General features: G+C 41.4%; 8 protein-coding genes across 8 annotated transcripts; 3 read left to right on the forward strand and 5 right to left on the reverse strand.

The window, feature by feature from the left end:
• Window positions 1–4,747: 4,747 nt before the first annotated feature.
• SS1G_12700 (predicted protein) lies at window positions 4,748–4,864 on the forward strand (the record flags this gene model as incomplete). Its single annotated transcript, XM_001586075.1, has 1 exon — window positions 4,748–4,864. One exon carries the CDS (start codon window positions 4,748–4,750, stop codon window positions 4,862–4,864), a length of 117 nt encoding a protein of 38 aa, XP_001586125.1.
• Window positions 4,865–7,316: 2,452 nt separating this feature from the next.
• On the forward strand, window positions 7,317–10,124 carry SS1G_12701 (hypothetical protein; the record flags this gene model as incomplete). Its single annotated transcript, XM_001586076.1, has 4 exons — window positions 7,317–7,319; window positions 7,395–7,676; window positions 7,731–8,595; window positions 8,650–10,124. The coding sequence occupies 4 exons, from the start codon at window positions 7,317–7,319 to the stop codon at window positions 10,122–10,124; spliced, it is 2,625 nt and encodes an 874-aa protein (XP_001586126.1).
• A 1,616-nt stretch (window positions 10,125–11,740) lies between these two features.
• On the reverse strand, window positions 11,741–13,940 carry SS1G_12702 (hypothetical protein; the record flags this gene model as incomplete). The annotated part of the gene is made up of 2 exons (XM_001586077.1): window positions 11,741–12,220; window positions 12,282–13,940. 2 exons carry the CDS (start codon window positions 13,938–13,940, stop codon window positions 11,741–11,743), a joined length of 2,139 nt encoding a protein of 712 aa, XP_001586127.1.
• A 3,833-nt stretch (window positions 13,941–17,773) lies between these two features.
• Window positions 17,774–18,431, reverse strand: SS1G_12703 (hypothetical protein; the record flags this gene model as incomplete). The annotated part of the gene is made up of 2 exons (XM_001586078.1): window positions 17,774–17,886; window positions 17,966–18,431. 2 exons carry the CDS (start codon window positions 18,429–18,431, stop codon window positions 17,774–17,776), a joined length of 579 nt encoding a protein of 192 aa, XP_001586128.1.
• Window positions 18,432–19,488: 1,057 nt separating this feature from the next.
• SS1G_12704 (predicted protein) lies at window positions 19,489–19,793 on the reverse strand (the record flags this gene model as incomplete). Its single annotated transcript, XM_001586079.1, has 2 exons — window positions 19,489–19,533; window positions 19,596–19,793. The coding sequence occupies 2 exons, from the start codon at window positions 19,791–19,793 to the stop codon at window positions 19,489–19,491; spliced, it is 243 nt and encodes an 80-aa protein (XP_001586129.1).
• Window positions 19,794–20,257: 464 nt separating this feature from the next.
• On the forward strand, window positions 20,258–20,628 carry SS1G_12705 (predicted protein; the record flags this gene model as incomplete). The annotated part of the gene is made up of 2 exons (XM_001586080.1): window positions 20,258–20,263; window positions 20,305–20,628. 2 exons carry the CDS (start codon window positions 20,258–20,260, stop codon window positions 20,626–20,628), a joined length of 330 nt encoding a protein of 109 aa, XP_001586130.1.
• A 1,413-nt stretch (window positions 20,629–22,041) lies between these two features.
• Window positions 22,042–22,302, reverse strand: SS1G_12706 (predicted protein; the record flags this gene model as incomplete). Its single annotated transcript, XM_001586081.1, has 1 exon — window positions 22,042–22,302. The coding sequence occupies one exon, from the start codon at window positions 22,300–22,302 to the stop codon at window positions 22,042–22,044; it is 261 nt and encodes an 86-aa protein (XP_001586131.1).
• A 2,713-nt stretch (window positions 22,303–25,015) lies between these two features.
• SS1G_12707 (predicted protein) lies at window positions 25,016–25,586 on the reverse strand (the record flags this gene model as incomplete). Its single annotated transcript, XM_001586082.1, has 3 exons — window positions 25,016–25,076; window positions 25,371–25,448; window positions 25,573–25,586. 3 exons carry the CDS (start codon window positions 25,584–25,586, stop codon window positions 25,016–25,018), a joined length of 153 nt encoding a protein of 50 aa, XP_001586132.1.
• Between the last annotated feature and the right edge of the window lie 696 nt (window positions 25,587–26,282).

Below are 26,282 nucleotides of genomic sequence, written 5' to 3' on the forward strand. Positions count from 1 at the left end.
GTAGAAGAGATTAATCCATGCATTGGGGTTGGTTCCACAGTATGTCGTACCCATAGACAAGCCAGATAGCTGCATTTTTTGATCCCATCCTTCTCCGTGCCCCCTTGTATTCTCTCTCTCCCCTGTTTAGTGAAAACTATTACACTAAACTTTTATGGGTCGGTTAAGGAACAAGTGTGGCTGGCCCAGTGGGGAAGCTCAGCGGTAAAAGAGGGCGATTGTGCTATTTTCGCGAGGCGCCTCCCCATGCAGGCTGCACCAATCGGCCCCCCACCTATCTTGCTTTCAGTATGCTTGCTTGCTTGCCTGCTTGTGTGTTTGTACTACGAATACCATTCACCTGGCACGATGGATCGATGGGAACGATAACACATCGCATATCGCACAATAGCACAATAGCACATAGAACATACCTGGCATCCATTGTAAGGATCCATGAATTCATCCTTTTCCTGATATCATAATGGATACTATCCGAACAAACCCCTCAGATGATTTTAAGGTTCTAGGACCATGATCGGCAAGAGAGGATCCGGCTGTGCTGTATGTGATAGGTAGACATATAGATAAAATTTAGTTTCTTTTTGTCCCTCCTAGCAAGTCAGGCTTTCTTGACTCACCCACTTTTTCTCATTCAATGCTTTCTTACTCGATGACCTCGAATATCGAATATTACCTATGGATAGCTACACTTTGTACAACGGATGAACACATCTCAAGAGAGATATGGTCAATGCTTCTTTTCTGCAGAACACCTGCATTTCGCCATTTCGCGATAAATATCCATGTACACAAAAGTAGATTGCTTCAATCGTCTTATTTGTTCATTCGTCCATTTGTTCTAATTTGTCAGCTTGACAAAAGCCTAAAAAAGATAATATCGATAGTACCTACATAGTACAAAGAAGTAATGCATCCCCCGCTTCCGAAAAAAGTGGTACACAACACTTCCTAATCTCACCATTGAACGGTACCTACAGCGTGCCTTTTTCTCAAGGGTTACATTCACCCACATGCTTGTGGATGAGCATTAGATTGCCGGGTGCAATGCTTTTTTTTTTTTTTTTTGAATCGATACCTGCTTTGCCTGCTTATCCGCAGTGATATTCCCTTATTTGACCCCCAGTCCACATACAACAAGTGAGACCTTGTGGAAAAATTACAAGACCTCCCGAATCCCGATATGAACGCTATCTACTGTACTTCTCCTCTTTCTGCCGTAATCCCGTGCTCAGTGCCATTGTCCAATGAAACCTGCTAAATTGACTTTCTACCCACGGTCAACGGCATTGTGATTCGTGAAATTTTCTTTCATTCAGCGGTGAATGGATATTCGATATCACGAGACAAATGACGGATGGAGATTACACCCCAATTCAATAGATTCCGGTTCTGAAAAGAAATCATGTCAAAGTAACAAATCGTATTGCATCAAATAGCGGTCAAGTAAGATTGGGCGGAAATCGATCACGACAGGGTGATAAAATGTAACCATTTAGAATATCTGAATTTTTGCATGATTTTCTTGGATGGGAATTGGGAAAGTGCTTTGATGAATGTGATTCGAAGATGTCGTTGAATGAGTGTGACGAGTTGCATTAGCGAGGAAAGAGCGGCTTTACCCGTAGCCAACGGTTGACAATTGCTGCTATCTACTAGTATGAAGGAAATTGTCTAAAATATTGTGCCAGTGCTACCAAGTTAATTTAGTGGTTCACCCTTTTTTAAAGGAAAATAACCGTACGAGATGATCAAATATTTTGCGGAATTTTTAGGGTTCTCATGATTCAATGGAAGCGAAGCTGAAGTTATTGATGAAGGGGTTGTCAATTTTTATCGTATGTGGTTCGATTAGATAAAAGACTAATCGGGGAGAAGTGGTCAGGTACGGCTGACAGCGTTGAAGAAAAAAATAAAGTCAAGGATTTCGACAAATTGATATGAGATAAACTAGGATGGATGATTAGGATAAAGTACCTACTTCCCACCCCGCAATATGCTGCTTGTGCAAAGTAACAATATTCATCTGTGCATGAGAAGCTATTGAGTCCCATAGCGTAGACTAACCTTTCATCATGAAATTTTGTCGATTAGATTCCATAGGGTCCAATTGATCAATGAATAACGATGAGTTGCTTGACTCTACATACACGTCTGCTTTGCGCAATTACATCTCTAATTCTCTACAATCATCCATGATCGACGGCGGTGAACCTCTTTCTTTGACTTAAGATGTTTTTTTCCGTCTCGAGCTTGGCTAGTGGAGAGAGCATACATACAACATACAATAGCGGGATGTATAGATTAGAGTGGATGTGGCCAAGATTACAAGGGAGGCATGCAAATATGCAAATGCGAGATGGGAGGATTGCTCGGATGGAACCTCAAAATTTGAACCCTTGAAATGATAATAACGGTAGGTAGGGGTACTCGCCCTGTATGTCAAAAAGATCAATGATGCATCTGTGCCATAACCTTACTCAAATGCGTTTTTTTCCGGCAGTACGGAGTGTAACCAAGGAAAAGAGCACCTAGTAAAAGACCCCTGGTAAAAAATCCTAGCTATGAAATGTCGCATAATGGCCCAAGCTCCTTGTCAACCGACCCCTTAACCGAGCCAAATCTAATATTTCATCACATCCAATACATTCCTTCCTCATCCACATCAATATCCTATTAATGGTACAAATTAAGCGCTTATTGTCAATAATTAGCTGTCATTTCTAACACTATCATTTGATCGTCAATTGGCCTTCTTCCTGTCCGTCTACCACATCTCATCACATTTATCCTTAATTAGCAACATATTCCGCTCCTAATGGGTGTTATTTTTGGACATTCACATCTGCTGGCCTTGCAGAAATTGGACCTAATTAATCAACATTTTCAATAGTCCCTCGCTTTCGCTTGTGCTACAGTAGTTTTCTCAAATGGCCTTATGGTCGACATATCTCCTTCGAGGCAGAAGAGGCTCGCTTCACCCCCACACATGTTTACAATTATCCGCGAGCCATGTGGCTTTGCTAAGCATTACCGTCTCCACAATCATCACCAACCACTGAAGCCTTCATAGGATTCAACTTAAAAACCTTCATTTCTACAAATTGTTCAAGGTACGCACGTTCATCTTCACACGTTTTTGTGCACATTCCTTTACACTCGCAGATTCTCCCCATTTCTACAACTCCTTGACAATATAGAATAGATGAAAAAGCTCGTCTAGAAAGGGGTTTCGATCCAACAAGAGCCTTCACCCCCTATTCCTCAGAGCATTTATTCTTAAAATAACATCTTGATCTCCCACGTCTGTGAATCAACAAGATCGCAATTTCGTTTCTGTTGATAACGTATGGAGCTTGGGCCTGTATGAGGACAATGGACCAAGATATCTCCATCACAATTGTTACTTATTTGAAATACACACCTTGGCTCCGAAATCCTCATCGACAAGACGTTTAGGATGCGTGATATGTGTTGAGGATGCAGCTCATCCTGAACATTTGCACGCTTCCATCTAACTCAACTCCGTATACATGTCAATTCAGCTATGGTGTAGGAATCCAAGGCGGGATACCAAATAAAGGATTGTTGAGACTGGACGTTCGATTGTGAAAAGGGGCTTTGAGATTACTGACAACGAAAGTGGAGAGAGACCCCGTCACCGACGTCAGTATCGCCTCATAACGGTCAATGTTCTCACTTTTTGAAGCTGGCTGTGAAGCTTTTCTAAGGCCTTGAGATTACTGGTACAAGTGGGGAAGGAGATTCCCTCAACGATCCCAGTATCGTTTGATATCGTCTGATATCGATAGTTATGCTGAGCCTTCCGTTCCTCGTGTCTTACTAGGTTGAGATGAGTTTATTGATCCATTTCCTGTGCGAGAGTTTCATATATCGTATCTTTAATATGATATATATCATCCTCCTCATCGTCTCCATGTGTCTGCCTTGTAGGAGAGCTAAATTAAATTTCGGAGACAGAAATAATTCCTCGCGGTTTACTGTCGACGTCGTCATTTTTGACAAAAATGGGGGAGAGGAGGTGGCTCATGCAACATCCAGGCCTTCTGGCAACTTGTAACGGCCGTTTTCATCACGGACAACTCCACTAATAGTGCTCCGCAATTCCAGGTTACCATTTAGGACATATTCGACATAGTGAAGATTATTATTTGTGGATCTGCTATATATGCACGAGCTCGTTCAACTTCACACCTTCAAATTAAAAAATGTCAAAAATTGTGGAGAGAACTAAATTCAAATTATCAAGATGAAATTAAACTTTTTGGATTTAAGGTCACGATCTTCAACGGGAGGCGGAAGGCGGAGTCTCTTACACAATCCGACGTTTTTCCATCACGGACGGATGTATGAGTACCAGTTAGATATGTACAGCACACTCGTGTATCAGATCAATCAATAGCTTCGATAGATATCTCATTCCGATGATGATGTTTTCCAAAACAGGAACTTGCATCCTGACAAACTTGGTCCCCTGATGTGCGATTCGACTTCGAATATTGCGCATCTGCCGAATGTCATCCATTCGTGTCCAGCCAGCCAGAGACGAAATTTAATTCTTCTCTCCCATAATTCTAATTCATCCTTTTTCATATATTCATAATTTTTTATTATTACGCGGTGGAGTGTATTATATGTTGTACTGAACACCAAAGCTTCCGTATGTAACGTTCGGTCCTTCTTGAACTGACTTATCTCATTGAGCATTCATTTGATGTAAACCCGCATGAAGATACAATCATGTGAGGCCAGTGTGAGTGGTCTTCTCGCCAGCCATTGGTTATGGAAAAATGCGAAAATATCAAGACCTGGAGAAGCCATTGCTGCATTTGGGATTTTCTAGCTAGGTTATTGACATTACACGTACCTATTTCAACATTGATTCGTCGACGGAGAATTTTGTTTTTTCCTGTTGCTGATGAATCAATAAATCAATACTCCACAAATGTAACCTACATCATGTGTACTTTGAAAGTCCAACATTTTATCCACTTCCATACATATGTTCTTTCCTTTTGTACTTACGATGCCATGCATTTCCTATACCTTACCGATAGCATATCGCATGAGAATACATCATTTACGCAGGTCAAGAAGACGGTGAGGCCTGAGACAACTTGCTACTGACTCAATCATGTATGTCAATCACTTGGACCGTGGTACATCGGGCTTGTATCAAGTACGCTGAACAATCACACAAATCGACTGAGGGGCAAATTGAATCCTTCAGATTTGCGACAGCGATAGTCGAATCGAGCTGACTATGTACGTGACTTAACTCTGCAATGCTTTGCGGCAGATTTCCCTGACCAAACCCCGAGGTTGTTTATCAAGAAGCTATACCCGGGACAAGGGCATGGTACAAAATTAACGAATCTCATGGGACGGGAACAAATTTATCCATGGAAGAGGAAGTCTCGGAAGATGGATTGATTGTTTTTCTCAAGTCACGGACCTTGAACGGTTTGGATAAACGCATGCGACGGGAATGTACGGGAACGGCACAGCACAGCTTTGCCTTTCTGCTCTCTTGCCTGCATGTAATATTCATGTACCGATGCTGATAATTTCTATATTGCATAACATATAGAACTACATACATACTTGCAGGAATAGAGGGCCGGCAGCAGCGGAACATGGGAATATCCTCTTTAATAAAAGGCTTACATTCGAAAGTTTCCTCTTCCTTGCACGGATGGTTCGATTTAGCTTGTATGTCGGTATCATACATGTTGGTACTCGGAGATGTAGGTACTGGTAGAATTCTCCACCACCGTAAGCAGATAGATACCTAGTAGGATTAGAAAGATCCGCAGTGCATTTCCATTGTTAGATGGGAGTTCGGGAACTGTGGAGAGAGATGAAGACAGAGGAAGGAAAGAAGGATTATTTTCCTCCAATTTTCACAGTTCGCGACCAGCAGCAGCCAGCCTCCCCCATTTTCAACGTTGATGTTCTTGGTATACGACTAATAGGATGGCGATGCCGATAATCCATATTCCTTATCACGTACAACCAACACTATCCAATATGTCGATAATCGTCTGTACAGATTTCTTGCAGTCCCGTTCGATGTGAGTGTTCATGCTTGTTACTCCGTAATATCTAGACCCGGTGGTTCCAATTTTTTACAATACTTGAAGCATCTTAACAAGCTTCAACCTTGAAACTCAATGAACTTCAATTCAAGCGATACTGTACCCCTTCATCAACGGACCGCACCGTAAAAGTCTAAACGAGACCCTAGAGAATCTAAATTTTCCACTTCAATCTAGTTCTAGTGTTCAATGAACTTTCAATTGCACAATCGGCCTTATCAATCCAAGTAAATTCCTTATAGTGAAAAACGCACTCTCAATTGCTTATTGGCCTTATCGATTAAAGTAATTTCTTTATAGTTTCGGAAGTAGATAACATAAACCGATGCCCGAAAGCCCGATGAGAATGGCAGGATGATATGAAAAGATATAGGGGGGTCTGGATTTACAGATTTTCTCTGGGCATCATCCTCGGTCGAATCATGATTAATCATGAGCACATTATCCTTCAATGGACAAATAAAACGGCTCAATTGACGAATTATATTTGGTAACTGGGGTAGACAAAGGAAAAAAGAGGTGACTCGGCGCCTACATGCAGAACTATTGACCCTTCACAACCAATCACAAAAAGATTCTGCAGGATCCATCTGACCAAGCTTGAATATTATTGGAACATCTTCTAAATTTCACATTTTTATCTTTCTGTGGGAAATGTGAGCATTTCGCATCTTTACCCCGGTAGAATGTCCTCATTGGGTCTAAGCTTCCTGCGATGTAGGGTGCAAGGCTCGCAACCCGATCGTTTCAATGGCTCCAGGGCCAACAAACGAGGCATTGTGGCATTGTGTGGCATATTCAAGAATAGTCACAATCTTCATGCAGGAGTGCTGAGCACAGTTCACAATATAGAAAAAAGCCGGGACGTTATGCTGCCCATTGGTGTGCTCTGATATATTTGAGGCCCATGATATACGTTTCGTTTCAAAATGGCGATACATATACTGCCATAGGTGCCATTAACTTTGCCACGATTTTTCCTTCTGATCCTTTTGACATTTTACAATTCATTCTTGTCAGATTGAATTTTGTTTTTGCTTCAGTCTTCCTTTATCGTTATCTTGGTGCATATTATTTCATCAAGAACTGTTTCGGCCTATAGAATATAATCCCCGGCAACGGGAAAGCAAGCAGTCTTGCAAGGTTTCTTGTCCTGCTTGAGTTATCAATTGATACTCTGCCTTTATACTAGGCATCATGGTAAGTGGATGAAGCTTTTGCGGTGATATTTTCATGTGCATTGGAGTATCTTACTAATGTTACGATTGGATGTAGGCCATGAGATCTCATCTGACAGCCATCGACACTCGGGTAGAGATGTTCCAAAATGGTTACACTAGTCAACCTAGAGATACTTTTCTTGGGTTCAAGGAAACACAATATCATTCTGAACGACCTTTATCATCTGCAACCATATTCGATACAGATTTCGAGGACGACGTAAGTGACGGTGAGGAGTTTGAAGAGACCCAAAATGCTCAACAATATGTGGAAGAGGCACAATATGGATCAGATTTTGAGGAAGATTTGGACTACACCAGCCTGAGCTATAGATCAGTATGTACAATATTTTATTCATCTTATCTCCCGTACTAACATATCACTATCCAGGGAGGTCGAGCGAGTGAAACTACATTATCCTCCTATGAAGAAGTATTCACACCCACATCGGCCACGAACGAATTCCAATCTTTCAATTTCGACTTGAACCCGAAGAAACCGGTTGAGGGACCTCGGGGACCTCATTTGTTCCGCAGCTCTGTTTCCTCATCAATAGATATCCCGAGCCAATATGTTTTGGAAATGTCGCCAATAACTCCACAACCATCAACACTTACACCGCTTTATCCAGCTAATCCTCTCACTCCAGTCTCACCAGACAGTGCTTCGAGACGCCAGAGATCATCTGTATTGACCGAAAATATTGCGGATCTCGATCTGAACAACATCGTTCAATGGACACCACGTCAAGTCGCAAGATGGATGCACGATGCAGGATTCGAATGGTCAATTGTTGAAAAATTCGAAGAAAATGATATTTCCGGTGCCATCCTGACCACTCTCAAATTTGAAGATCTCCGAGAATTAGGCATCTCATCATTTGGACAACGCACAAAAGTTTGGAATGAAATCCACATCCTGCGAGGAAGCGCCCCAAGTACACCCAAGCCAGTTACCCCTATCGAAGAAACTTCACCAGCCACGGAATTTCGAATGAGGAAAGACAGATCGGATAGAGGTAGAGAGGAAAATCGCTCAGCGAGTCAAGAGCGAAACCGATCTCGAAGACGCAAGGGGTCGAGAAAAGCTCGTAAACACGAGACGGTGTTGCCTTTCGAATCTATTTCTATTGTGGGCATAGAGCAACTTATGCCAAAACCACATAAGTGCTCAAAGGGAGAAAATTGTGGAAAATGGAGGAAACAACAACGATTGATTGCTGCTTTTAACAAAGATCACCCAGTCAGTCCTGAAGGTATGTTTACAACTTGTGACGGAATTTTTGAGTCTATACTAAAGATTGAAACAGAAGGTGGTTCGCTACTTATTGCTGGAGATCCAGGTAATGCTCTTACAGCACGTCCAATCTCCGACGCGGTACCTTCAGTGGTTGCATCCTCAGATGTTCTAGGTCCAGGCTCAACTCCCGCTCTTCGTTATCTAGAAGAGGAGAGTCTTCGAAATGTCGCATTACGTGATCCCCAAGATAATGTGAAGCAATTCATTAAATTCCAACATCTCGCGCCCAATCAATCATCCGAAGAGCCATCAACTCCTCCATATGAGATGTTCCCACCACTAAAGGGACCTATCGCTGGTCTTCGGGGCTTGCCTAAACTTTCTATTCCTCCACCTCGTCCTGAACAACCCATCAGATCTCAGAGTGCCACTGGATATGGCCCTTGCAGTGCAACCGCCATCCCAAACAGCGCGGTTCCATTCTCACCTTACCAAATGGAACGAGCAGAGGCTCTTTCTCCAGAACTCCGTAACGAAACCCGCTCGCCCTCCGTTTATCGATTTGGTACCCCATTTTCTGAAATGGACGTCCCTGTTACTGCTGTACCCATGAGTCCCGTCGCTAGAGAAGCTTCTCAATCCGTTCCACCTAACATGACCTACCGCCCGACTACCAACACATCCACCAATCTCTCGATGAACAACTCTCTCCAGCGCAGTCTTTCACGTATTTCTAATCGTCGTCCCTCCCTACTTCCTCGTGTCGATGAATATCGAGCCACCGAAACAACTCAATCCTCCCAGCCGGCCCAAGTTCAAATTCTTCCCAATGAACCGGCCCGCACCTTCCCCGAAACCACAACCACCGGTAGAGATCCTACACGTCCATTAGGTCTAGCAAACTCCATCCGGGCCTACTCCACCACAGACCCCTGGGCTCAATTTGGCGCACCTAATTACAACCCCGCCCAAGCCACTACATCCGCACCATTACCAGCCCACCCCTCCTCAGCTTCCTCCTCTAGCTCCTCCTCCCCAGAGAAAGATGCCCCCTCTTACGCTGGCTGGATGAAAAAGCGACGCACAAAAATGCTGCGCCACGAATGGCACGAACACCACTTCACACTTCGAGGCACCACGCTCGCCATGCACAAAGACGCCAGTGCCATGGACGTTCTCGAATGCATTGACGTTGACGATTATGCCATTGCCTGTTCATCGCTCGCGTCATCATCCAAACTCAACGCAGCTTTTAAACGAGTTAATATTGCCATGGGTCGCGGAGGCGACCGAGATAAAAAAGTAGATGTTTTTTCCTTTCAGTTGATACCCCAGGCGATAGAAAAGGGGGTAAGAATGAAGAAGAGAGATAGTTTGATGCCTGGGGGTATGGGGGGAAATGGGAACGCAAATAATAAAACGCATTATTTTGCGGTGAGGAGTCGCGATGAGAGGATTGATTGGATGAGGGAATTGATGTTGGCGAAGGCCTTGAAACAGAAGAGTGAGGGCTATGAGGTTAATGTTAATGGGAATATGATTTAGGTTTGTATGTTCTTTTTGTATTTATTTATGCTTTATGATGCTTGATGCTTGATGGATGATGATTGAATGATTGGGGATTTGGGTTTGATACCACACTTTTTGTTCTTATAGTTATAGTTTACGACGAATACCTTTATGAATGGGGAAGGGGAGGGGAAGGGAGTTTTTGGCGGGTTTTATTTTCTGAGATTTAGTTTTCTTTCTTTTTTTGAAAAAATGGACTTGGACTGACTGAGTGCTTGTTCTTTCTTTCTTTCTTTCTTTCTTTTTTATGAATGGGGTTTCCTTTGGTCGTTGTTACTTCTAGATATATTGGGCGAGATATTTATCCCCCCCCATTTTCTCTTTCTATGAAAACTCTGAGAGCAATCTCCTTTGGGTGTGGGGCATTGATGTGGTGTTTTATTTGCTTTTTATTTTTCTTATGTTTTAAGCAATGATATGATATGAGAGGAGATGAAAAGGAAAAGGGAGACAGAAAGTCAGATGAATGGATGGATGTATGCCTGTATGGTTGAATGGATGGATGGATGGATGTATGGATGTATGTATGGTCGAATGCATGTATGGTCGAATGCATGGATGGATAAACAAATGAATGACGGAAAAAGACACGAACATTAACGATGATTAAGTACAAATTGAGAAAAGTATGAGTGACTTGAATATTCATTCATTCATTTATATAGGTAATGAGGGAGGAATTTTGGAATTATTAATTAGTTAGTTAGTTGTATTTAGAAAAGAAAATTGAGTGAAAAGTTATTATATATAACAGTAAATTACTTTCATGTCATTAAAAGTGAAATAAATCACTCTCACACCACTTAGTCTGAATCTAGTCTAATAAATGACTAGAATCTATACTATAGAATCTACTCTCTTCAATCTAGATATTATAATTCTAGTCTTCCCGGTGTAGATTATACTCTTTCACTATAAATTCTACCCCCTGCCCCCTATAGATTCTTCTCTTTTATTATAGAATCTATTTTACTTTTATAGATTCTACTCTCTCCCTCTTATAAATTCTACTCTTGTTACGAGGTTTGCCGTCTAGATCACGTGGACGTGCTCTAGGCTCTCGAGGTGGTTTATAACTAAGCGTCAAGCAGGGACTTTAAAGTAATGACAATGATGATATGCAATTCGTAACTAATAGTAGAGTATACTAAATGATTGATCTTGAGCACGAAGCTCTATACAAAGGAAATCCATCTAGATTATATAGACCTTCGTGCCGATGGCTACTCAGTAGGATCAATGCGTCTCAGTACTGAGCTCACTGATCCTTACTGAGCCAGTCACGTGATATTGATTGCACGTGAGAGTTTCCTGTTACCCGGCGTAACATTATAATTATAATCACTTTATCATCCCTCACTTATGCAATCATTTAAATTTCTCTTCTTTTCTTTTCTTCTCATAATTGGATTTTGGATTTGTATCTAGTCAACAGAAAAAGATAAAAATCTTAATCTTCACTGCAACTGATAAACTACACTATACTACACGATTGTAAGGTCGAGGTGCATTCCATGCACCTTTTCCATTCCCTCCGCTCCTTCCTCTCTTCATACACTTTAACCCTCATAACCCATCAAACCCTATCCATCCTAATCACGAGATTTTCCCGCACTCCTAACAGCCGCAATCCAATCCTCCTCACCCAATTTTAACCCTTCCGAATTAAGTACAGCCAAAACTTCCTCATCACTAGTAACACCATGAAGTTTATTTTCCAAGGATCCAAAAAGTGCCACCGCCGCCCTAACCAATATTGAATCACCTTCAAAGACAACTACGTCCCACAATCTACTTGCATTATCGAGAGATATTGAACTTGTGAATAAGGAAGCGAAGATATCACGGAGATAGACATCTGGATTTAGATTTAAATCTTCCGCCGTGAGATGAGAATGAAGACGAGGAAATTTTAGAGCGAGTGTAGTGAGAAAAAGGCTGTAAACACGAGAAATAGCGCCAGAGTCGTTAGTATGAAAGGATAAGGGAAGTGGTCGATTGAGAATATTTGACAAGGCTTCGAAGGATGAAGCAGCATCAGGAAGGTTGAGAAGAAGAATAGCTGCGATTGTCTATGATAAAATTAGTTTCCTTTTTTTCGATGAATGACGAAGAAAAAAAATCTTTACTCACATTTGTTCCATGTACGTAGCCCACATCACTTCGATACATGGCATAAGCTTTGAGAACATCTGTCAAAGCCACATGTAAAGGTCCCTCAGGTTGAAATATACGTAATTCAGGATATGTTTCTTTGACATCCTTTTCAATTCGTTCCAACCAACCTTTCTTCTTCTCTTCCTCTGCACTCAATTGGGAACCATTTTTGATTGTCGCTTCCAATGCTTGAGCTCTTCGAAGAGCAGCTGTATATGATGGTTCCGATAAACCCAATGGATTTCCAATCGCTTTTGTCCATACAGCCCCACGACTTCTTGGTGCTATACCTCTCCACCAAAGCTCCCTCGTTCTTCGTTGTCTTATCACATCATCCCAATTGGGCAGAACATGTTCTTCCCAAATCCTTAACAGTGAACTTGCTGTATCATCTCTACAAGCTGATTTACTATGTTTTTCGGATTCTTTCTTGCGTTCCACTTTCTCTGCCAATGCCATCATCTTTTGATACTCTTTAAGATGTCGTCTTTCCTCCGCCGGATCCTTCGGAGGAAGCCATGATGGCCTAGTCCTCGAAAGAACAGCCTCCTTTTCCTTCGATATAGGTAACGGATCGATCATAAGTTCGGTTCTTCGTAGTGGAGGTAATTCGGCGAATGATGACTTCACTCGAATTGGCTTAGAACGTACGTAGTTATGAGAAAAGGATTCCTTCCTCTCCTCATCCTCTGCATGTGCCTCCAAAGCCTCTGTCAAAGCCTTCGCTTCTTCGCTCAAATCTGACAAAGCTTCATTCCAACTCTTTGCCCGAGGTTTATTAGAATTATAAAGATTAGTTGGAAATTGTCCCGTAGTTGCCCCTTGCTTCATGATAGCTCTAGGTGATCTAAGTTCTCCCTGTTCTGCCGGTTTAGCAGAAGTTCCATTTCCAAGTGGTTTCGATTTTTCCTTCACAGGCCTCTCGGGGCTCGTCGATGCTGATGGTGCAGCACTCCTTCGTTCTAGAGGAGGTCGTGGTGATATCGGCACATTTTCCAAAAGACATTCGTCCGGTACATCATCTCCATCGTCCTCATCACATTCCCTTTCCAACTCCAGTGTAGTTTTTCGTTCTCGATTCGAGACCCAACTGCCCCTCCTCCCTTTTGCGGAACCTCCGGATATACTACTCCTCGGGCTCGCACTAATATTTGGACTTAAACTTCGCTGTCGTGTAAGTGTCGTAGTCGGTAATGCGGGTGCATTGGGATTACTCATTCCCCTTCTGGTCCTTGCCGATGAAGTGGGCACAGGGACAATCGCCAAGCCATCCGATGCCGCATTTCTTATCTGTGATCTCAATGTTGGAAACCCTGAACGACCTTTTGTATTTGATGTCAAATCTCTTGGAATTCTAGTATTTCCTTGTGTGGCGGACATGGGAACTCGTTGTTGTCGTTGTTGTTTGGCTTGACTGCGCAGATCGGTGGTAAATGAGGAAGAATATGGGTTCGACGACATTTTGACAGCGAAGTCCCCAATCTCCGAGTCAAGTCTTGATTCATCATCGAGTCCAATTTCTTCAAAATGATTGACGTCGGAAAGAATCTCATCATTGTCTGATTGATATGAGGAATGAAATGAAGAGGATTTTGAGGATTTGGACCCCGTTAGCTCGGGGGGTGAACCAGGCATTGATGTTGGATAATCCGCATCATTTGAATAGATCATCGCATCTTCAAAAGATGAAATGTGAGGAAAACGGTTTTCTTGTAAGGTAGCTATTTTGGCGGTATTGAATGGAAAGTTGGGATAATGCGGAGGTTTGGTGATGGGTCGTTTCAAAAAGATAGGATGATACCTGCCCCCCTTGATTATGTTATGTATAAGGAATTATCGGGTCTGAGGCTGGGTTTCGAAGGAACTTGAGAAGGAATGGAAATAATCTGTCGAAGTCGAACTAATTCTGGAATGAGGGGAATTGATTTGAAGAAATCTTTTGAAACTTGATTGACTGATTGATTGATTGAAAGAGAGTAAAGCCAGAAAATAATAAGAATTTTATTTTATGGTATGGAATAAGGATTGTAATGAATGTAATTTGTGGCTGTGAAAATAAAAAGATTGATATTATTTGCGGATGGATTGATTGATTGTATGCTTGTTGCTGCTGTAGAAGCTGTCTGTCGAGTTACTCTCAGTTGGATGATATTCTGTTTTCGCTCTTTGGTGATGTGATGTGATGATATGTTTTGGGTCGTAATGAATTCGTTCAGATAAGGAAAGAGGGAGAGAAAGCAAGCAAAGGACTTCAGTGGAAAAGTCTGGGTTTGATGGAATGCTTTGAGGAATAGGATGTGGATGGTTGGAAGTTTGTAAAGTAAAGCGCAAAGTAAAGTAAAGTAAAGTAAAGTAAAGTCTCAAAGTTAAAAGTTGAAAAGGTTGAAAAAATAATAATTACAGGCAAGAATCCCACAAAGCAACTGCAGAGAAATAATTTACAAGTTACAACAACACAATGATAAGAAGGCTCTAAGTATTGTTTCCCACTTTCGCAATTGACAAGGTAGAAGATGGTCGCGGCCTCAATGGATTGAGTCGATCTCTTGTCTCTTGGGAATTTTTAAGATGGTTGCAACGATTCTGTGGATCAAGTCAATTGCTTCATTTAGCAATCGGTGGGGCGTAGAAGAATGAGAAGAAGATTAAAACAAACTGGGGATTTGGGAGAGAAAAGATATCTTCATCCACCCCTGACTCTGATTTTGAAGATGCTTGTAGATGGAGGAGTATGTGTGAATGTGTGTGTGAATGATGTGACAGGATAATGCTATAAATGCTATACTTTGTGGATTCGATGATTAGGGAGGTGAAATAGGTAGTTGAAGTATAAGATTGTAAGTCTTATAATTCAATTCAATTCAATTCAATTCAGTTCAATTCAATTCAGTTCAATTCAATTCAGTTCAATTCAATTCAGTTCAATTCAATTCAGTTCAATTCAATTCAGTTCAATTCAATTCAGTTCAATTCAATTCAGTTCAATTCAATCAATTCAATCCTCATTAAAATCTCCTATCTCTATTTATATATACACATATACACACACACATACATACATCCACAGGTTGACCCTATACAAACTATCCCTCACAGACAAAAGAGACTCGACTCCAAAATCCAGAATAACCAGTCAACATCCACTGTTAAAGTTGTTACAGAACAATCCCAAAGGATTAAGTTTAAAACCATCATAGAATTAGGTATCTACGACGTATGCAAGTCAGAACGTAAAAAAAGTATATGATAACCTAGCGGTGAAAGTAAAAATAAAAAATACATCAAGAAATCAAGAATTAAAAAGACAAGTAAATGCATGATGACAACTTGCAAGCACTAAGCATAATTACCATAATTGATGATGACGCTCAATTTGCAATGCGATGCGATACAATGCGATGTGATGTGATGTGATTTCAAGGCCGAGCTCCTTACCTACTTATTTACTTATTTATTTATTACTCCTGAGTTATAAGGGACGTACAAAAGGAAAACACCGTTCCGATGGAAGTTTCTTTTAGGTAGGTAGGTATTCGTAGATACTTAATTACAGATCATTATCAAGCAAATAGAAAAATAACGGAAAATAGAAATAGAAGAAAAGAAAGGTACAATCTGACTTAACTACCTACCTGTCTATCAAATCAACAAACTCATCACCAATCAAATCACAAATCACAAATCACATCACGATAAATCCCACCCTCCTTCCCTACCTACCTACCTACCTACCTACCTTCCTACTCACCCACCTAACCTAACCTAACCAAAATAAATAAAAAGCGGAACAAAATCACAAAATCACAAAATCCAGGTACCCTCCGCATCCCATTGGTCGAATCCAGGAACAGGCTCTAAAATCCAACGTTTTGGCTTTTCGGCTTGCTGACAACCAACTTTTATTATTTACAAGATTTACCATCTCCATCTTCCCTTTCATCCACGGAGTACAGTATCTTTTACCGCTTCATCTTTCTCCGTACATTTTATCTTTCTCCGAGAATTCCTTGATTTCGAAAAAAATTCGGCCGTGTTTGTCAGTTTGCCAGTCAGTCAATTCCCTTTCCCTGATTTCCGACTTATTATTATATTAATATTACTACTCCGAGCTCTCTCGATCGATCTTTTAAAAACCCAATATATTCTGAGTCTGCTTTGATCTATTTTGATATATTTATTACCTTGGTTACTTTGGTTACCTATCTACCTACTTGTTGTCGGTAGGTATATTTCCAACTGATTCAATAAACCAGTAATAAAACGCTTAAGATTGATTATTTTACCCTCCCTCCCTCCTCCACCTTGTCGCTTGTATTGGAAAGGAACATTATTGAAGATAGGTATTTTGGCCTTGTTTTTTCGCTTACAAAGTGTCCTGTTTCTGAAGACGTATATTCATCTACAGAGTATGGACGAGTCGGAAAATGAAATCAAAAGATCCCGAGAATTCATAAATCATACCTTTGTGGCTCCATGACTACGTAACCTCCATAAGCTCTCTCCCCCTTCCAAATATACAAACAGGAGGTTTATTACTCAACATCAAATTACGGATAAGATAACGTGCTTCCTAAATTCTAATCTCACCAGGGGCCCGCTGGCTTAAGATTCAGAACTGTCCGAATTTTCATGCTAAAGTTTCGTGCCTATTTCTTCCTCTGTGCATACAGAGAGTGTATATCAATATCATGACTTGTTCCACTCACTCCATCCAATATTCCAATTTTCATTTCGAGTTAGAAGCTCCAGCACCACGCAGATCAAATATCAATCTTTGGCTGAGGAAAAGGGATGGACGATGATAATTCCATGAGTCTAAGCTCAAAATAATCTAGCATTGACATTAGAGGACAAGGTAACGTGAGCTGAGGGTCAATTTCTATTCTCCATCTAATCTCGGTACGTCCCCCGGAGACAGCGGGAAAAGAACGACACCGCGTACCGTTTCTTACTTCACCAGGCCTAGACCTGGAAGCTATTCCTAGCGATTGCTTTCAAATTTCCTTTCCATCTTCTTACTAAAGTTTGGTTCGCGTCTTGCTCGTGGCTCGGTGTTGCTTCCGAAAGGGTCGTTTTGATTCTGCCTACTTTACTATGAGATTGCGCACTGTTAGGCGTGTGTACAATGTTTGAACTTGTAATATAAGGTTTTTGCTGTCTTTCTGGATGTTTCCCGAATCCGAGGATCCTTTCAATGCCAGGCATGGAAAGGATCTTCGGGTTGAATTTGCTGAAGTATTGGACAATGATATCGATGCGGCTGAAATTCGGTAGTAGGAAGCTTAATGAGGTTCTAGAAGGGGAACGAAGCTTTGATAAAGGAGTCCACCAGTCCCTCCTTGTATGCAAGCCCCTATGGCTTTGGATATCTTATACACCCTTGACGCCTAAAAACTCCTCCCAGTGCATGATATATTTCAATCCCAGCGCCAATGTGTCCCGAGTCTATCTAGAAGATGTTACGCACTTCAAAAGAATTTCACTCCCTGTTGATCCTCCTGTCCAAAAACTTGTGCCTTGCCCTTCTTCACCAATATTGCCAAAGCTTTTTGTAAAATTTCCGCATCCAGGCCGTGGAACTCTGTTATCAATCCAATAATCAGCAAGACCCTTTATATAAACCCAAAACAAGAAAGTAAAAAAAGAAACAAATAACATACCTGCACCCCTGCCGCCCTCCCCCTCAACCAACTCATAAAGTGTCAAGACGCTCCCTCTCTGGCCTGTCTCATCAACCCACTCCTCAATAATCCTTGCCCACTCATCTACCTTCCTCCACCAAACCCAACAAACATCTCCTCCCACTTTCCCACTCCCACTCCCACTCCCCCCAATCCACTCCACCCTCCCCTCCTTCCTCATAAACTCCAACACCTCTCTCAATGCCTCCTCATCCAACCTCCTATTGATCCTCTCATTTTTAAATAACTCAGAAGATAATAATGTAGAAATTGTGAGACGAAATAGCCGGTAAAAGGCGAAATAAGAGAGGATCAAATCGCTCCATTTGCGAAGTTGCGCGTGTAGTGTCGCGGAGGTGGGTTGGAGGGTGAAGAAAGGAGGGAATGAGTGTTCGCGGGGAAATTTGAAGGTTTTGGCAGGAGTTATGGTTTGAGGAGTACTCATTTTGGGGTTTGGAGAAGGAGTTGCTGCAGTGCGATGTGATGAAAGAGGTTATGAAGTCGAATCAATGAGGGGTGGGATATTGTGTGGCAGCTTGGTAGAGGGGATTTGATCAGCCTTGTATGGTCCGTGCATTATCAGGCTTAGCTCTGATGCTGAAGTACGAATATTTTCGATTCTAGATCTGAAGACACACACATATGTATTAAACATGAAAAGATAAATATATTACAAAAAACGACCAAGAAATAACTAACACATATAGTCGAAATAATGGGCCATCGCCAAAAACAATCAACCCATACCATAGCCTATATCAAGAAATATCCGATCTTAGAAACCCCCTCTTTTCTGTCATTCTCCAAGGTTCACTTCTACCGCAGGAAAGCCCAGCAATTTGTCCTGATTAAAGGTAAAAGCACTAGTTAAAGGATAAACGTTCAAGAATGCATTCACTCCATTTTCAATGGCGTTTTCAGTTGTTGAAGCGGTTCCATCTGAAAGTGTAACATTATCGCACCTTGCGACAGGTCCAAGATGATTGTCGAGGTAGCTGGAGACTTGGAAAGGATGGCTGAGGAGCGTCTGGTTAGGAGATTGGTGAGGTAGATCCGGTAGGTGGATACCCATTGGAGAGAAAGAACCAGGGTTAGCTTTTATTCTGAAGGCAGAATCGTGGGAGAGCCTTGAGTGGGAAATCTGATTTAGGTAGGATTGTGCTATATGACACCAAAGATGAAGTGTACGACATGGCACGCAAATCAGATATGAGGTAGTACTCACATCTGGCTTCATAAGGCTCGGCGTAGTACTATTGTTAGCCCCAGTAACTGCATCAACACCAAGTAGCGCTTGATAGATCCGGGGATTTGTGCTTTAGAAAAGAGACGCGATAGCATCGTCATTGGTTACGGCCATTGCGACGGCGAATTCGGAGATGTAAGCTAATTTCCCATCGTCGCTTGAATAACTTTGTTTCAATAGGCCTTTGAAAGCTTGTGCTTTGACGGTGCTTATCTTTTAGTCTATTAGTTTACACATTTTGATATCTTTCCCTGGCTTAAATACCTTTTTGGTCCATTCTAGCATAGTCGGTATTGTATCGCTAGAAAGTTGACTAGAGTTTGTGTTAGAACCGCTATGGATGTATGAGGAATATAAACTTACTCCCAAATAGTCTGCAACTTGGATTTTTCTCCATTGTAAGTATTGTCGTTGATCGAAAATAGCTTTGAAAGCTGCACAATTATTGCTATAAACCCTACTTGCGAAGAAATCTTGCAAGATTGATGATTCATCTATTATTATCATTGGCTTGACACTCTTATCTTGCTTCAAAAGTAAGAACTCTACACTTACACACATGATCTACGTCAACAGCTAGTAGCCGGCTAGTAAAAAAAACAACATATTCCAAGAGTAACACTTACTAGGGGCGTTTGCTTTCCAGTTAATCCCCGGACCAGACTTTGTATATCCAAGCGCATTTGAACTTATAGATTGACAAGCAAGCGCTCCATCAGTAACTTTGTAAGACCAAGCACAGGGCAGGTCGTTCATTCACGGTGGTATCTTGCAAAGGATACCAGTATTCTGTTTGAGCGCCTGCTTCATTGACTAGATTTGATGCATCTTTATCTCCCATGTTAGTTTCATCCATTTTTAGACTTGTATACGGGATTTGCAGGACGTATGCATACCTATGATGGAAGGAATATCTACCGAGCTAAAAATACAAGCATTGGTTGAGTCGAACGAGGTAAACGATTCCGTGGCTCATTTGTGTAGCTTTGAGTGTAGATTAGTGGTGGATATTTGACCAGCAATCGATGGCTGTAAGCTGCGAGATTGAACATCGATATATTTGGGGAGGAAGAGAGGGTCACCGGAACTGGTGTATTGGTATCATGTAGAGCAGTTTTCTCCTGTAGTGATTAGACAGACTTGGGATGATGTAGATGAAGCTGCTGAAGGAGATGAGTTGGGAGGAGCAAATGCAGTATCTGTGAGATTGCTTTCCCTTGTGCCTGATTGGGATATTTCTTGTGGAGCCGTCGCTTCAGAAGGGTCCGTCGTCTCGGAAGGATCAAAAGTTTCCGCTGAAGTCGGAGTGATAGTTTCAGAAGCTAGCGAATCAGAAGGAGAGGGAGTGATCTCCGACTCTACGGAATGCGTAAGGGATCTTGCAGAAATAGTTTGAGAGGAAGGCTCAAAGGGAGGAGTATTTTCTGGTTCTATTGAAGATATAATGCATTTGGTTGGAATGCCCTGGATTAGAGGTTCTCAGACAAAAGTTGAAGCCGTGATTCAGAAGTTGGTAAATCTGATGGAGAAGGTGTGATTTCGGGTTGTAAGGAAGATGTGAGAGCCTCGCTCGAAATCATTGACGCTATTAATGATTTAGAAATAGCATCGCTCTCCTCAGAATTGTTGAATTGAATCACAAAACTCGATAAACCAGATGTCATTTCAGGAACAGAGATAGAAATCGTTGATAATTTGGCAACTGTATTTATTTCTGACGGTACGGGTTCACTGGTGTAGATGAAGTTTGTTTGAGTAGATGAGAGGGACTCCGATGTGGCGGAGACTGGTTGCCCGAGCCTGAGCCTGAAGCGACATGGCTGGATGCAGATCTAGACAGCGACCGTGTAGTGTTCTTTGTTACAGCTGAACTGGTCAATTTCTCCGGAAATTCTTGGGTTAGTTCATTACTAGGAAATTCAGAAATAACTGAAGAAGTTGGCATGGTGGCGGGTTTTTCGATGAAGCTGGCTTTTGTGGATATAAGAACAGAGTTCACGCTACTAGTTTGGGCACCGCTACTCACAACTTGTTCTGGAAAGTCGTTTGATTCTGTAATTGGTACTAACTCTGGTGTAGGTTCAGGCGTGTTTGGACTGGAGGTAACAGATGCCAAGCTGGAATTTTTAATTACTTTCGATGGAGAATTCGACATGGACTTGATTATGTTTCACTTTGGGTGGAAACTTTCGATGTGGTAGTTGAAATATCAGGAGTGTGAATACCGCTTGTTGAAGTGATGGTTTGGGATATAATTTTGCAATGATATTTCCCGCCATGTAGATTCGCTCAATATAAACACGACCAAATCCCTAGTTGTCTCTAAAATCTTGTTCGATGTTTCATAAGTCGAATAGAGACTTGAAGTTACCTCTTAATTATTGCTGGTGATTGAGATTGAGCTCGAGACTGTGGATAATTCTATCGAAAAGGACCCGCCGGAGGGGATGGAAGGAGTATTGAATTAAGGAAAGAAACTTTAGTAGAGGAAAGAGATGATGGAGTTTTAATGGTTGAGATGGTAATTGAGTGAGTACTTGTACTACTTCCGCCTATGGAACTCTTGGTGAAAGAAAGACTCGCTAGAGAAGGTTCTAAAATGAAAGGTTTGGGAACAGAGACTTGTGCTTGTGCTTGTACTAGTTTCTTTGTTTATTATGGAATTTTTGGTTGATGGGAGATTGGTTGGAGTGTGTTGTCGATATTCTTTCCGCAGTTTTGGAAATGCTGGCTTTGGATGTTGTTTGGGGAGCCTCGGGGGCGATGCTTTTCGTGGCGGCGGATGATTTAGATGTAGGCCGGGTTGTCTCTATAACTTTGGAACTGGTGGATAATGAAGTTGTTTCGGAAGTTTCGGGAGATGAACTTGTTTTGACAGTGGATGATTTAGATGTACTGAGGTAGTTTGTGTGGGTTTTGGACTCGTAGCTGAGGGAGTCTCAGTTGGATTTGAGGTAATTTCTATAGCCTTTAAATTTTTGGTTTTTGGAGTCTCAATCAGTTTTGGAGTGGTCTCCGCAATTTTCAGACTTTTAGTCTTTGCACTAGTAGATACTGGAGCTTCAGTCATTTTGGCGTTGTTTTTGCAGTCGGTTTGTGAGTCGCTTTTACAGATGCTACTGGAAGAACTTTGGAGTGCTTGGCAGTCTGTTATCTCTCGGTTCGTTTCTCCAGACTTGTAGGGACGATAGGTGCTTGGGGGTGCAAGCCGTTGATAATAGTATAGACTTCTCCATTGTCGAATTTTGAGGTTCCTCTGTACGTTCTTAAATCGGAAGGTTCAATGCATTCAGAGATAATAACCTCAAAGGCTTCTGTGCAATGTTCGAGAGTTGGTGTAGAGCCTTCGCTACGTTCAAAATATATCTATATGTATTAATATGCTGAATTAGATGTGCTTAGATGTCTTACCTTTGACTTTGAAAAATCTAAGCTCTCTGATACTTTCCATGATACATTCTCCAAGCAGAAATTAGAGACTTTTCATTAGAATTGATGAACACTGTCAATTTTTCTCCGGAAATGTCCTCAGGAACTCTAATTTGGTTATTCCAAACCGCAGCAAAGGAAGTCAAGATAGGAGAAAGAATGAAAGCGATTATGAGAACCAAATTTATAGGAGACATGATAACGAATGTATATGGAACTGGCACCAGAAAATAATGACTGGGAATTTCAATGAAAGGAGTTCAAAAACAAACACTGAGGAAATAACGAGGATGGCTTACTAAAAGTCTGACAGATAATCACTGCTACATATTTATATGTCATGTCGAGATAGAGGAAGTTCTTATAACCCTTAAGATTCCCAGTATAACTTCTCATTACCGGAATGATGCTACAGAATCTACGGTTAGAATGGAGATGCAGGAATCATTGGGGATCCTTCAACCTTCAAGATGACGTGAGTATTACTTTAAGGCACAACTTTTAATGTTATAAACAGCAGACAGTTATAAATAGACCTTCTATCAAAGTAAGAATATCAGGCGAATTTGAACGAGAAGGAGAAAACTCTGGTGTAGCTGACAAAATCATCGTTCCTCCTTACATATAACTATTATACCAAGTATTCATGAAACTTCCATTCTCAGAAATGAACATATCATGAACCCATAGTATAACCCCTTCTATATGTACAGCAATATCTACACTGTAGTAATAAAGCCGAGTCCATATCCCTTTATAAAAATATCGCCTTCACAAGGTTACAAATAACACGCGACTCGAAGGAACGCACGAAGCATCCTGTTACCGAACGTACGGGTTCGATTCCCTCATAAAACCTCACAGCATGCAGTACTCAGTTTCGAGAAGTTGGTTCACGCGGATATGTATACCCATGTGATATACCATGATGGAAATATATCAAGGAGGGGGGCGCTTAGATGAATGATGTAAGCTGGCTTGAGATATTAACCTAGACTGTGTAACCTAATCCACCAGATCGTATATCGTCTACCAATCAGCATTGTTTGCATGATAACTTCAGGTTTTGTAAGATTAAAACCAACAAACTGCCGACAGCGACGATTCCTGTGATGGTAAATCAGATTTGCCTGTTGTGTATTGTTTGGCTATGATGAATTGATTAATGATGTGCTAATTGTGTTTGTGGTGGACCGTATACATTTTTGCGGGATTTCATGTCTATCCGCAGATAGCTTTTTGACCTCGATGATGATATGTTTAAGGATTGGAATTTTGTGATGGATTTGTCTGAGAGTAGCTTACTACTAGAAGATCATTCGACCTTATCTTTTTTTACTCGGGCATATCTTTGATTTGAAAAGATTATAACAAAATGGGTAGATGATGGTTAATTGAAAGTTGCGGAAGAAAACATTTAGACAGTGAGTTTGTTTGCCTTCGCGAGGAAAGTCTTCCTCTATAGTTAGTTTGATCGCACAGGTGTAGAGCAACTGAAACTTCACGGGGTCAAAGGTAGATAACTCAAAAAAGCCGATATGCAGCATTCCGGTCTCCCATTCCGTATGACTCCATAAGGCGAGCCGAAGATATTTGATGCTAGAATCTTTACAGCCTACTCACTTTCCACCGCTGATATGACCATATATCTGCCGTTTCACAAGTTTGCCAATGAGAGCAGTTATGGAAATAGTTACAAATAAACTCGAACTTCCAATTATCTTTGCTACCTGAATAGAAATTGTGGAGAAAAGTTTGAAGAATGGTTTGGGTCAGCCTTCCAGAAGTTCGAGGTTGAATCCACCAATGTTAGAAACATTCAAGCCGCCGAAATATACTCTATCTTCTGTATGATATATGACAAGGTGAATGTCAGATACCCAAATGTTTGTGAGACAACCTCTGTGATGTGTATCATTCCGCAGCTGTCGTTTCTTCTTTGCAGGACCAATGCTCGAGTAAATTCAACGTTGTGTGCTTTGATAACAAAAGCACCAGATCAGATACCGTTGAGATTTACCTGCGAGATCTTGTCTCCTTGACCGAACTTAGATCTGTGTATATATGCTGATTATAGTATGTAAGATCTTACAAAGTACCTCATTCTTCAAAGGCTTTTTCGGTATAATTTGGCCACGATAACTATTAGTTTTGGCGTATTCGTCTTGTTTCATGTACTTTGCCGCACGGTGGTTGGAAGGGTTTAGCTACCTCATGCCTCTTCCTTCATGTTCAGGAATTGTGGATAGAAACGAGAAAGTTTTCTTTGCATGCTTTAATTCTCTAGTAATGGAGTCAAAAGAATATACATGATATTAAGTGTGATATAACCAAAAACAATGTACTGACTATGTTCAGAATTCGATGGAAGTATCACCTTCGTGTGTTGTAAGCCTACAGTACGAGCTGAGAGTACTGTACACGCATATCAAATGAAGATATTAGCACTAGCTATGATTATCAAAATTCTGCAAATGAAATCTCCGCGGGCCATCGGAAAATCTTGGGAATCTGAGATATACGCAGTTTTAGGGAAGACGGTGATATCGGACGTATAAATTGCGAATGAAGATGATGTGAAAAATGTATCCTCTTCCCTTCCTTCCATCATTGATAAAAGCCTACTCGGTCGGGGCTCTCATCCATGCACCTACCGAAGTTTCGACAAAAATATGGCTAGACTCTTTCCTAAGAGGGCAAATAACTTACGTCTCGTACTCTAGATCTAGAGTACCTGAACACGAAAAGACGAAATCAACCCTCTTGAGTTCTCTTTTGACACTCGCGCTTAAGTCGGCATTAGCTTCCGTTAGGTTGCGATATCCATCGATTGATAATGCACCATCCTCACAGATACCTGAATTGCATGTACGAACATGAACCAAAGGATTCGAATCGGGAGGTTACGTACGGTTTAGGGAACATGGTGCCCTGTGCGGCAGGCTCTCGGCTTTTGAAGACAGGCCCGCGGGGTTAGGATTTTTTATACGCTACTACCAATCGACCTCGCGGTAGCTCGGGCCTGTTTCAATAGAGCTATCGGCTTAGTCAAGATCTATGCATACCTAGGTAGGCATCGATAGTCTTTTCCTTACTAAAAAGTTAATCAGAAATTGTGACTGAGCATATTACTCATTCAGCCTTGTACCAGTCCTCGTGACTAGCCATTCATCCTCAAAAGCTTGGTTAAAATGGTTATGGAAGACATAAGTCATTTTAAAGTTACCTAGTAGTACAAAAAGCACATTCGTTGAACACAAGCTGAGAGAAAAATAGGGCCAGCTTCAAACAAACCATGTGTCTATCAGCCCTCAGGGACCCATTGTTAGAATATACTACTAAACGAATTTCAGCACTAAAAAGGGGCACTAGAGCTTAGCGGGCCATCACTAGTATGATAGTATCCGTGCTTGGGAAGATAGCGCATCTGCAATGTTTCAGCAACGGGAACAATCTTCACTTGTTGCTGTGATCTGCATACACTTGGAAAGTATATTTTGTGTTTAGGAGCGCGGCTTGGTCCTCGTCCTCGGTCAAAATGAATGAGGGTATAGTTGGTGAAGGGACTATTTTGGTCTTAGTGGATCCTACATCGTGAATAAGAAATTAGTATTCAACTAA

The sequence above is a fragment of the Sclerotinia sclerotiorum genome, genomic scaffold, assembly GCF_000146945.2.
Source record: "Sclerotinia sclerotiorum 1980 UF-70 scaffold_22 genomic scaffold, whole genome shotgun sequence".
Classification (NCBI taxonomy): Eukaryota; Fungi; Ascomycota; class Leotiomycetes; order Helotiales; family Sclerotiniaceae; genus Sclerotinia; species Sclerotinia sclerotiorum.